The sequence below is a fragment of the Stylophora pistillata genome, chromosome 7, assembly GCF_964205215.1.
Source record: "Stylophora pistillata chromosome 7, jaStyPist1.2, whole genome shotgun sequence".
Taxonomy (NCBI): Eukaryota; Metazoa; Cnidaria; class Anthozoa; order Scleractinia; family Pocilloporidae; genus Stylophora; species Stylophora pistillata.
In genome coordinates this window covers 17,931,984-17,944,552 of record NC_142525.1, presented here as the reverse complement: position 1 = coordinate 17,944,552, position 12,569 = coordinate 17,931,984, and the positions used below count along the sequence as shown (strand labels likewise).

The 12,569-nt window shown below is 39.9% G+C and overlaps 2 protein-coding genes and 1 long non-coding RNA gene across 3 annotated transcripts; 2 read left to right on the top strand and 1 right to left on the bottom strand.

The window, feature by feature from the left end:
- Positions 1-1,160: 1,160 nt before the first annotated feature.
- LOC148726943 (uncharacterized) lies at positions 1,161-2,856 on the top strand. Its single transcript, XR_015989793.1, has 2 exons — positions 1,161-2,334; positions 2,503-2,856. It is a non-coding gene; the product is annotated as an uncharacterized LOC148726943 (long non-coding RNA).
- A 497-nt stretch (positions 2,857-3,353) lies between these two features.
- Positions 3,354-5,007, top strand: LOC148726942 (uncharacterized). Its single transcript, XM_088727883.1, has 3 exons — positions 3,354-3,544; positions 3,653-3,738; positions 4,049-5,007. The coding sequence occupies exons 1-3, from the start codon at positions 3,407-3,409 to the stop codon at positions 4,749-4,751; spliced, it is 927 nt and encodes a 308-aa protein (XP_088584009.1). The 5' UTR covers positions 3,354-3,406; the 3' UTR covers positions 4,752-5,007.
- LOC148726941 (uncharacterized) lies at positions 4,760-6,630 on the bottom strand. The gene is made up of 2 exons (XM_088727856.1): positions 5,820-6,630; positions 4,760-5,663 (listed from the first exon to the last, which is right to left on the bottom strand). Exons 1-2 carry the CDS (start codon positions 6,481-6,483, stop codon positions 5,251-5,253), a joined length of 1,077 nt encoding a protein of 358 aa, XP_088583982.1. The 5' UTR covers positions 6,484-6,630; the 3' UTR covers positions 4,760-5,250.
- Between the last annotated feature and the right edge of the window lie 5,939 nt (positions 6,631-12,569).

Sequence of the window (12,569 nt, the reverse complement as noted above, 5' to 3'; positions counted from 1 at the left end):
CTGTTGGCTAAACCACACAGACTTGCATTGTCTAAAAGATCATCATAGTTCGAGTCCCAGTCCTATAAAACAAATCTTAAAATACGTCTATTTAAAGTGTCCAGTTTAACAGAGTCCTCTGAATTACAAATGTGCCATATCATTGAACGGTAGAGGAAATGGGGTAACATCGACGTTTTGTAAGGGCGAAGCATAATTTCGGTACAAATAAGTTTGCCAAATCTTTTGAAGACACTGAACTGATTATTTATTTTTTTACATACAGAGGATATGTGTTCCTTGAAATTAAGTTCATTATCAAGAATTATTCCAAAAAGTTCCAGGTATCTTGTGGTTGAGAAGAAGAAAGGGTAATCGGTTTTGCCAAGAACCATCCCTTGGTGTTTAGCGGGGTTGGCTTTCATCCTATTGTCTTCGAACCATTAGTTTGCTATTTGTACATCATGATTGTTCCGCTGTTCCAAGGCTACTGGGTCTACGTCAGATGTGTGCAGTTGGCAGTCATCAGCATAAGTGTTTAGTTTTACAGACTTAATGTGAAAGATGAGGTCATTGAGGAACATGTTGAAAAACATGGGTCCCAGGACGCTGCCTTGAGGCACGCCACGCTTCACGCTCATCCAATCCGAATAAGTATCACCAATTTTCACGCGCTGCATTCTATCCGTCAAGTAGTCACCGATAAGGGTGACTACTTTACGGATAGGATGCAAACGGATAGAATGCTATTAATGCTCTTCGATTCTTTCTTCATTTCGCTCATCTTCTGTCAGGATCTGGCGCGAAGGACCAGGTTTCGCATAACTTCCCACTTACGTTGGAAAGAAACTCTGCACGCGCTGGTTCTACAGACTTGGACTGTATACTTTCGGTTAACTTGACTTTATTCTTCACAATCCAACAATACACGTTCTGTTCTACTATAGTTAATGACGTGAACGAGATGTTAGAGACTTGAGTTCCTTCGTCATTCAACCGAAGTCTTTTCTCTTCGATTGTCGTTTCTCTTTGTCAAGGTTCTTCTTCCTCCTAACTTCAGCTCTCTCTGCTCGTTTCTGTACTGCTTTCCGCGTGTCCTCTGCCTTCGTTTTTGTGTGTCCAAGGTTAAGTGTTGGGATCCAGTCTACTTGTATTTATCCCAGGGTTTTGCTGGACAACTGGAGACAAAATAGCGTCTACATACACGGTCGTTTTTCAAGATTTGTTCAATCAAGTCACCTCTGCTTATAGCGGCGATCCACTTAGTTTGATGCTCTGTTGAAAGCTCTTCAGCTTCTTCACCATGAGTGTTATCGATAACAGGCACTTTGAAGAAGGAAACATTTCTATCTCGACCACTTCTTGCATGGCAATCCACTAATAAACACAACCATTTCTACATTAATTTTTACCACGAGCGGTATCCGAACAACTCGCCTCCTGGACCATTAGCCCCAGAAAACTTGCCCCCGATCTTCAGACAACTGGCCCCCAATATGAAAACACTTATGTTACATTGGACAAATATGTTTTTATGCTCATAAAACAATAATTTCTTGAAAGAAGAAGAAAGTTTGTTCTTTAAAGGACATTACAAGACTGAGACTTACGTTTGTAGCGATCGATTGTAACGATCACTTAAACACATGAAAGTGACCATTTTGTAATCCAGCCACAACATTTGAAGTTGCTGAAGTGGAATAGATCTAATTGTTTGTTTTTTTTTTTTTGTTGTTTTGAAGCATTCTGGAAGGGAGGTTGAGGTTGGAGAAACAAAAGACGTGAATATGTAAATACAGCGCCATCTTGGTTAAAGCATATGTTCAAGCGTATTATGATGTAGTCACACTCATTCGATAACTAAGAATTCTAAGAACTTGTTCATTTATTCATAAACACAAATATGCATGGACAAATTGCTTAACTTGTGTACTCATGTGGTACTATAAAACAGATTGCTAACTTAAAACGGATTCACTAAATGCGAAGAGGCTTCAAGTAGTTGTCCACTGTTCTTTTCACCTTCTTAGTACTGCTGCCATATGCTGAACAGCTTCTTCTGCATTTTCTTCTACGTTGTGCATTGATGTCTTCGCAGCCTTCTCTGTGACACGAGTCCGATCTGAAGCGACACCAGAGCTGCTTCCCTGAGCAGGAGTTGTAATAGGACGTACAGTGGCAGGTTGGACTTGCCCTTGGCGCGTCGATTCAAGCCGTTATGCCATTCCTCGAGGTCATTTTTGGTCCTCACTGTTTCCATGTACACGCTCCAGGTGGCCGGTAGGAATTTCTCCAAACCTTCTGTCGTTGCTTCTTGCTGTAGCCGATTAAATCTTCTCTGGATCTTCTTTGCCGGTAGGAATGAAAAAACCATCAGATTTCTTTCCATAATCTTTCCAGATTCTTTTCAAACTTGGCAAAATTTATAGTCGTGCATGGGACATAGTAAGGAAATACCTTAAATTCTTGTCTTAACTTTCAGAATAAATTTTAAACTATCAATGTACTAACCTTCCTCCACAGGGCCTGTGTCCAATGGAAGGAGTACCCCATCAGCTCAGTGTCCGGCAAGACCAGGCGGACCGCACTTCACATCGCCTTTTCAAAATCCAGGGTTATCTTCTTCACCCTTCGGTGGTAAGGCAGGATTGACAAAAGTGCCTCTAGGACTGATTTGTAGTCTCCTTCCTTTCCGACATAATAACATAAACGAGAGGTACTTGTTTGACTTGGTCATCATTCTTATCAAAGGCGTTCACGGTCCACAACTGTGAAAATGGGTGGTGACACAATTTAAATGTTGCATCCACATACCATACCACGGAGATAGTAATCCTAAAATTAAACACGAAAATAAAATAAAAAATAGTAATATCAGTTACAGCATGGTCCTCACTGTTGTTGTTTTATATGTGGAAGCATTCTGTTTCGAAAGAAGGTCCACATAACTACGATTGGAACATTGGAAAACGTTGCCATCTTGAATATAGCACGTGCTCATGAATCATCACCTGCTTGCCAAGCAAGATTGTGACGTTGTGGTAAGTTCAGACACGCATAAATACAAACGTATTTATTGCTGGCAACTAAACCTAATTACACGCGAGGACGTGTGGGTTGTACATACATACATGCAGACATAGGTTAGTTGGCCACTCCCCATGGGGGCTTTTCAGGGCCCACCCATTTCCCACCCATTTCTCACCCAGGGGAGGACATCCACAACACAGTAATCTGGTGCGTGTTGATAACCATCCAGTTATCTTTATCACGGACACATTGCTCGATAGTAGTTTTATCAAGACAGTCAGTTTTAAATGCCACATAGAGCTGAGTGTCGTCAGCGTAGAAATGATACTCTAAGTTGTAACGCTTAATAATAGGGACCTTAAGCACCAGGACGCGAGGTACGGCGACGCGGTACCGGATGTCAATTTTTAGTTCCGGTTATGCGCACGGAAGCCAGTCGTACTTGTCTCATCGCGTCGTCGCGATTCTGGGACGCCAGACAGTGTGGTTTCACGTCGTGGGACAACGTGTTCGGTTTTTTAACTCTTTCAACGAGGTAAGACTAAGTTTTTGCCCACTAACTTATTAAACAATCATTCAACAACATTCCTGGCCAGTTTAAGATGGTAAAGATCTAAATTATTCTTTGATTTCTTCGTTTAAGATGAGTCTAGTGTTCGCACCTTCTGAGCCCTCCACGAGTCGATCTTCAACTGCTTCTTCGAGTCGTCCAAAGACTTCAAAACAATCGTAAGTTCTCTTAGTTATTGAAAATAATGCCAAGTCGTGTGTTATAAGTTTTGAAATCCTACAAATACTCTGTATTTCGTCTGTAAAATTGAGATATATACCTGAGTTCACATCTTACCGCCATGTTGTCAACATTGCTGTGTAAAGTTTGTCACACAGTGATTTCTCTTGAAGAGATTTTAGTAAAATACGGAGTCTGAATTGTTAACGCAGTAAATTTCAGGTTGGCATCTTTGAATTGTTAATATTTGTCTTACTGTAGTCATGCTAAGTTTCTGTAAGCTTAAAAGTTTTATATTTTTCTAAACAGAAATGCTATGCATTGGACTGAGGAGCATGATACCCTATTATGCAGGGAAATCCGCGCTGTTGACCCTTTTGACACAAAGAAAGGCACAGCTCAGCGAGGCGAGAAGTGGAAAGTCATAGCAGACAACGTGATGACCATCGAAAGGCCCAAATTTAAGGTGGAAGCTAGGTCAGTGAGGGACATGTATCGTTTCCTGGCACAGAAAGTCCAAAGAAAGTTGAATGACGAGGAAAAGGCATCAGGTATCGAGACCGATATGGTTGAATGGGAGACAATTGTGGAAGAATTAATTGAAAAGGAAAGGGAATGTGATAGTGCACATGATGCAGATGCAGAGGTAAAGTGTAAGAAGAAAGAATATGATAGGTTGACAGCAGATGGAATGAGACGCAAGGCTATGGAGAGGATTGGAAAAAGCAAAAAGAGTGGAGAGGACGATGAAAATCCAGAACAAGAAACAAGACCGAAAAAGCGGAGATCAAATGGAAGTGATACCTTAATGTACTTACGGGAAAAAAATGAGTCTATGGAGAAGTTCAGAAAGGAAGAAATGGAAATGAAGAGGAGGGAGGTTGAATTACAAGAAAAAAAGCATGATGATTTTATGAAGATGATGCTAGCACAACAGCAACTACAAGCACAGAAGATGCAAGAATTTCAGACAATGATGTTGGCACTGATGTCAAGAATGGTGCAAAAATGAACAATAAGTCCTGTGTTTATCCAATTTTATTTCAAAAGTGTATTATCATGGTCTTATTGAAAACCAAAATTATCCCTTAGTTATTTATTACATCTCCTGTTCCAGTTTGCACTGATAAAATATTGTTTATTGTTTTAGGCTATATTTTTCCAGGCTATGATTTTTACTTTGTGTCTTAAAATGTTTGTTTAAGTTTCAGGACATTGAAATGTTTAAAGTTTTAAATACCAATCAAATAAATTTATAGCAGAATGACTATGGTTAGATTTTATTCAACTATATCAATTAAGAGTTGATTTTTTTGATGCTGAACTATTTTTTCTTGGTTGATGGAAAGCCATTCTAGTAAAATAGAAACAGAGAAATTAGTCTCTACTACAGGTTAGTCCTACTCGAAACCATTGATTTTCTATTTCAAATAGACTGGTTTGAAAAATCCATTAAATTCAAAGAAAAACTGAGATGGTACAAAACTTATTAATGATCTCATTATAAAGTCTCATGAGAAGTATTCCTGTAGTGTTGGTGGCTCAAGCCCAAAGAATTTTGAGGTTTCATTAAAGTACATACATGTCAAGGCATTGCGTAGAATTGCTGCTACAATGTAAAATTTACCTACAGCACTCAACTGCAATTTCAGGTTCTTTTTAAAGTCCAAAAACTTGAAGTAATTAACAATGTCTGCAAAAAGCCATTCAACAGACTCTCGAACAGAACTCATTGATTCATTGAAGAAATGCATTTGAGGGGTAAGCACTGCATTCCTGAATGGAGCTTGCAAGTGGATCCTCAATGGGTAAGCTGGGTCACCGTACAGGCACATAGGGTCACCAGTAGAAGAAAAGGCATACTGGCTTAGCTGCTGTAGGAGCCCAGAATCTGCAAGCATACCAGAATCATGTTTTCTTCCTTCTGAAAAGTAGAAATAAAAATACAGTATTACTAAAACAATGTGAACCATTAACTAACTTAAAGTGAACTATTATTAAACCAATAAAACTAGAAGCACAAAAAAATATAAAATCAAAGAAAATGTATGAATGAAAGATTTTGAATACTATCACTTACCAACTGGGCCAAATAATTGAGCAATGATTCCATTGGGCAAAGTAACAGATTTGAATTTTATGGCATGCACTCTTTTATGACCATTATAAACTATTCTTTGGTGTTCTCCTGGTCTACAGATAGGTCTCACAGTTCCATCTATAAAACCAAAACAATTATTTAGTGCACCACCTTTATCATGACCTGCAGCAGCATACGCCTCAAGCTTTAAAGGCATAAGTAGATCTTGATTCCATGCTGTGATTCTGTGGTGATGGTTGTCATAGATGTAATCGATCACTTCGTTTGTTAACATACTTATGACAGGAACAGGCCTTGCAAATAGAGGTATCATGTCACTGTATCGACATGGGTAGGCAAGGCGCTTGAGAACCATACAGAGTGCTTCCATTCCATCACAAATCGATCTTTGATGGCAAACTATGCGGTCAGGGATGTTTAATGCTTCTTTAAGCATGAAAAGATCGTTCTTTTCAACTCTGAAGTCTGCTTTGCACGTTGCAGGATCGATGGAGTTCAAATCAAACTTCTCGTAATCTTCGTAGCCAAAAGATGGATTTTTCGAGGTACTTTCTTCGTATAACAGCACAAATTCTTTTTCATCAATAACTCCGCTATCGAACGCTAAAAGTAGCGCTTCTCTCGTTTCTTGAAAAGAGCACATCTAAAGAGGTTTTTTGAAGCTCGCGTCGTGTTTGCTGTGAAAGCTTAAGGACAAAAAGGTAATGCACACGACCGCGTCCTAGTTCCAGGACTCTCTCGGTCATCACGTTCGCGTTGTGGGTCTCGCGTCTTGCTGCTTAAGGTCCCTAATGTCAGCAAGAGGAGAGGTATATAGTTGGTGTAAAGAGGGACAAGGGCTCTTGAATAATATTGTTGTACTCTTTCACCAAATTTGGCTTCTTCGATTTCGAATGCAATGGTCGTAATTTTGTAGCGCACTTTCCATAATTGCTAGACTGCGGAAAGACTCCTTCTAGAATCTTTTCAGCATGCCAACCATGTCGCTTTGTCTTGCTTCGTTTTATAATGTATCGTTGGATATGACCAAATTTGAGCGATATTTGTTTCGCTGCATGAAGTTTTGGTCGGTCCGGAGAGAAGCCATCCGAAGTCACTCTTAACCGCGGTGGGACCAGAGTCTCCACGAATTGATTCACCAGTAATTAAGTCCCAGCAATGTTCTGAACCAATCAAGATGTCGATCGAATTTGAGCCCTCAACACTGTCGTTTAATTCTAATTCTTGTAAATGCGGATGTTCTCGTAGGTTTACGCTCTTCGGCAGTGGTGAGCTAATGAACGGGAATTTGAGCGCAGTCATTTCAACATATTTATTGTCGATAGTTCGAAGCGGCAAGGTGACTTCACACCTTTGTATTCAATAAGCATTGTCTCCGAACGTGTTTAAATGCAAGGTCTAGGTGTTCGTTGACTTCAGACCCAACTTCTTTTTTGCATTTTGGTGATGTTGAATCGCTGACTGCCGCTATCGAACAGGATTTGCACAGTCACTGCTTTGATCTTCGTTTGTCGCGGTGGTTGTCGCAGTTTGAAGTAAAATACTCCCCATGGTCTTTGCAGTCGACGTCGCGGTTACGGTGCTCCCCAAAACTGTAGCATCCTTCCTTCCGTGTTAACTCACGAAAGTCGAGTTTTTTATTTCCTTTGGATTCTGTTTGTGTGTGCTAGGTGGTGGCATCTTCGGCAGTTCTTGTTGTATGCACCACTCTGATTATCAATTTTCAAACAAACAATTTTTTTAGGAGAATTTCGAAACAAGCTTGCGGATCGCTCACAATTTCACATGACGCTAAATAAACGCATTTAATTTGAAATCCCTTTGATTGAGGTCGTGTGTTATCCTGGGAAAGGAAGGTAAAGTTGGTCGGCCTTTTCGGTGGAGCCTCTTTGTATTTCTCCAAGGGCATATTTGTTTTCACACCATCGCTTATTTGCTTACCAGTCGTTTCGCACTCATGGATCTTCCAATCAAACGATTCGTACCCACTTTCGATCAGTTCGTGCTCAACCCTCTGATCGATTCGTACCCGACAAATGATAGCACAAAATGTTTAAAACAAACATAAACAGTTATTTCATTTATCCTAATAATCGCAAAAAGCAAATTTCTAGTCAAAGAAACATTAAAAAGTTATCTTTTATTTATAACTCTTGAAAAATCATGGCCTAGTTGACCCATCCTAATATACTTTGCCTACTACCGCGCAGCGCTTACCACTAAACGTACCTATTCTACTTAGTAAAAAAGCTAATTTCTAAATTATAGTACCGTTGAAAAGTTATCTTACTCTTAAACAATCGTCACCTAGTTGCCCCAGCTGACCTATCCGAATATATTTTGTCCATTATCACGGAGCGCCCATACGACTTAACGTATTTATTCTAGATACGATGAATATATGAAGTTCATATATTTTGGACTGCGGTTATAGATACGTATGATGCACGATCCTCGCAGTAGAGAGCGCTATTTATGCAATAGCGAAAATCAGACCTGAAAAAAATCGCGCCTGTACGGGATTCGAACCACTGCATCCCATACAGGCCTGATTTTTTTTTAGGTCTGATTTTCGTTATTGCATAAATAGCGCTCTCTACTGCGAGGATCGTGCATCATACGTATTTATTGTACTTAGTAATAAATAAAAATCCTAGTAGTAAATGCAAATAATGTTTAAGTGCAGTTCAGCTCAGTTCAGTGCATCACTGACCTCTTTATATTGCCACATCCTTTGAGTAGCTGCCTCAGTGACTTCTCCTTCTTGTTGAAGGCCTCCCAAAGTTCGAAGAGCCACCTCTGCACTTCACGATAGGTGGATCTCTGCATTCGCTTAAGCTTGCGTTCGGAGACTAGGCGAGTTTGTTGCGACAATAGTCTCGCTTCTTTGTGCAGTAGGGCGAAAAACATCTAGAGGGGCAGACTGCATCGACCAGCGGCTCTTCTGTTCACGCTATGATGCCAGCCATCAATGTCATTGTTTGTTCTGATTGATTGCATAAATACGCTCCAGTACTTGGGGGCCAAACTGTGCTGCGAATCCAGTTTTCCTTGATGTAACTGATGAACTGCTGTTAAGGCTCCGTCTTGGCTTCTGGTTTCAAGCAGTTGAAGGTTGCGGCAATGGTCTCATGTGGAAGGAAGGGTAGTGCCATCAGTCGCCTGATGTAGCCATTTGTAGTCCGGCGTCTCTTATACGCAGTCTGAAGGCCTAGCTCTTAACTTTTCTCGAAAGGACCTGGTTCCAGTGGTAGGCACACCCCAGCAACTGCACTTCCGGAAGGACTTTTCGAAATGTGATTATGTTCTGGGGTTTGCCAAAGCGTTTGTGTAAGATATCGATCACACAGTCGTAGTTGACTTCAGATCTAGGTAGCCCTTGTATTGAACGTGCGGCCTGACCCTCCAAAAGTGAATGCAAATGATTAAACTAATCGATCTTGTTTAGTTGCGGATTTCTATGAATGGAGCTGTTCCATTATGGATCGTACCATAACCAGCACTCGTAGGTTGATTCATTCGGACTCTTCTATTTCGTGTGCAATGTCATCGACTCCGCAACCATCTGTAATTTCTTCGTCCAGAGACTTAACCAAGTCGAGCTTTTCGTTTAACAATTTGGCAGTAACCTTTAAGCGTTACGTGTCCAAATATTCATCGTCCTTCAACATATCCTCCGCTTCGTTCAGAAGTTTCGTTAATACACTGATTTCCTCTGCGTTTTGCGTGGGTTATCGCCGATTTTTCGGCCATTCTTCGTTTCGGTTGATGTCAGTGCCTCGTGTTGGGCGAACTCACACAGACGTAATAATAGCTATCATTATCCAACTACACTCCCTAGAGTACAAATATCGCCATAGACGAGTACAAATATCGCGTGGTATTTGTCCTCCTGAGAACCGGTTAGGCGGGTTTTCTCGCATCGCACAAGCGAAGAATTGGATTGAAGCTACAAAAAAAAAATGGCGGACAATTTGAATCATATTTCTGACGACGAAGAGTCGGAATGGCTGGCAAATATAGATTCAAGTTTATTAAATGAATCGAACGAAGAAATACAGCTAGACGACCAGGAAATTTCTTCATTTACTTGAAGAAAATAGAAACAGCAACACGACGACGCACCAATTCCGTTCCACTTGGCATACTTCTTTCACGTACTCCCCGTAAACAAAGATCCGCGAAATTCGCCCACACTGGAATAACAATTTGGCGTGTTGGATAATAAATAACTTATTTGACGTTTTGTTGTGTAGTATCGCTGAGTAATTTTACTCGTTATTTGTATTTTGACTCGCCTTACGGGCTCGTCAAAATACGGCACAACTCGTAAAAATACTCAGTGATACTACACAACAAAACGTCTATTAAGATATATGTATTTATAATCATAGCGCACAAATCAAGAAACTCTCATGGCACCTAACAACACTTTTGGCGGACTTTGGCCGGACTGCATCACTCAGTTTACGATATCAATTGAAGGAAACTTATTTGAAGATGCACCTTCCCCAAATTCCCAGTAAACAGGCCAGACCACATCACAGTAATCTCGTGAGTGGGTTCTTAACCAAATTAACTAATTAATAGAGGCAGGAGACGGGACCTACGGTTTATTCAACCTTATCCGAGAAGACTAGAATGATTATCCATTTCTTGATATTATAGAAAGGTAGCACATTGTCGTCAGTTATTTTAAGACCTTAAGTGTTGGTCTGGCCGGGGCTCCAACCCTCCACCTCCCGCACAAGAGTCCGGCGCGCTCTAATCAATTGAACTTACAGGGAGGCGGTATTATACGTAACTTATTTATTGTATCGATTGAAGTAATATGTGAATCACTATCTTAAATATACACGTAATATGAGAAAATCAATCAATTAAAACGTCACTGTACAAACAAAACTGAATAGCGTCAAGTTTCAATAGGTCATATTTCTCGCGTGTCCTTGAGCACACGTAAACGTTTTCTACAATATTCTTAGATGACTTTAATGTTTAATGTTTCAATCAAAATATACCCTAAACCCTAACTGGTCACAACAGTTACGTGTTTACATCGGACCTTCAGATACAAGACTGTGAAACAGATATGGCATGTCCTAACATTGCTTTCTTTCTTTTCCCATCATTACTTTCATTAGCTCTTCTCTTTCTCAGATATTGTCGCATATAAGAGTCGCGGTTTTCCTCCACTTCAATTGCACGGGTTTTTGACTTCTGAGAAGACACATTACCTGTTTTGTTACTTTCAAAGGAACAAAACAGGTAGTGTGCCTGGTATACACCTATAATCAGTGTTTCCAACTGTTTATTTATTGTTAAAAAGACAGACAATTTCGTGATGAATCCAATTGGCCAGAGGTTTGAACACTTGAGAAAATGAAATTCATGAGTACGTCCTATGAAAATGGTTCTTGCACCTCCGAGGTAATTTAAGGGACGTATAATAGTTTGTTCAGCAAAGTTATGATGAGATTCAACATTGTGAATTGTAAGATTCATTGACTCTGCAACTCCTCGTATTATAAGAGAATCACACCATGTATCCTGTCAAGACATTATTTAAATAGCTTATCCATGATCTATTAATATTACTCTCACTAAATCTTTCTGGGTGATCTACCAAATATTGTACTCCTGTAGCTCGAATGCTCAAATGATAATCTGGAACACCTTATAATTGATGTGACACAACTTAAAGAGAAACAGTCGCCTTCTCCACCTACATTCAGTGCCCTTAAACAAACCTGATTCAATCTCAACAGAAGTAATGGTGAATTCTCATTTGGAAGTGGACCTGGATTTAATTCAACATCACCAGATAATAAAAGTCTTCTCTCCATCATAAAGAGTTTCTCTTGAACAATTTCATTACTTGAAGTTCATATATTTTGAACTGCGGTAGTAGATACGTATGATGCACGATCCCTCGCAGTAGAGAGCGTTATTTATGCAATAGCGAAAACCAGGCCTCAAAAATATCAGGCCTGTACGGGATTCGAACCACTGACCTATGCGATACTACTGCGTGCAGCGCTCTACCAATTGAGCTAACAAGCCAATTGGGAGCAGGCCGTTAAGTTGATTCGTAATAAACCCGTGATGATAAATCAGATACAATGTATATATGAAGTTCATATATTTTTCGTACAGGCCTGATTTTTTTCAGGTCTGGTTTTCGCTATTGCATAAATAGCGCTCTCTACTGCGAGGATCGTGCATCATACGTAATTTCATTACTACATGTAGATTTGTTGCTCCAAAAATATATAAATTTCCTGGACTGTTTTTGCTTTATAGCTCCTTTAAAGCACAAGCATGCTCTTCTTAAACACAACCTCTGTTACTGGCAATAGTAATGAAACAATCACTTCTTATATGATATTCCAAATGCCACCATGTATAATTCGTTGCAAGATAATAAAACAGCGATGATCTTGGTCTAATTGTCTTGACAATGGCCTCCACTTTTTGTCTCAGGATTCTACTTTCATAGCAATGATTGTACGAATTTTAATTGGCTTGATTCTTTCCAGTTACAGTAAAGCTCGATTCTATTCCTAAAAAAGGCTCGAAACTGCGAGATTCTTTTAAAGACAGTGTTCGCGTTCAACTCCTGTGCGATTATGAAATTCTAGCCACGCGTTATGTTGATGTCAATCATTCAACAATACATATCTAAAAATGTTTGCTCCCTTGTCTCTTCATTGTTCATTGTTCATTGGG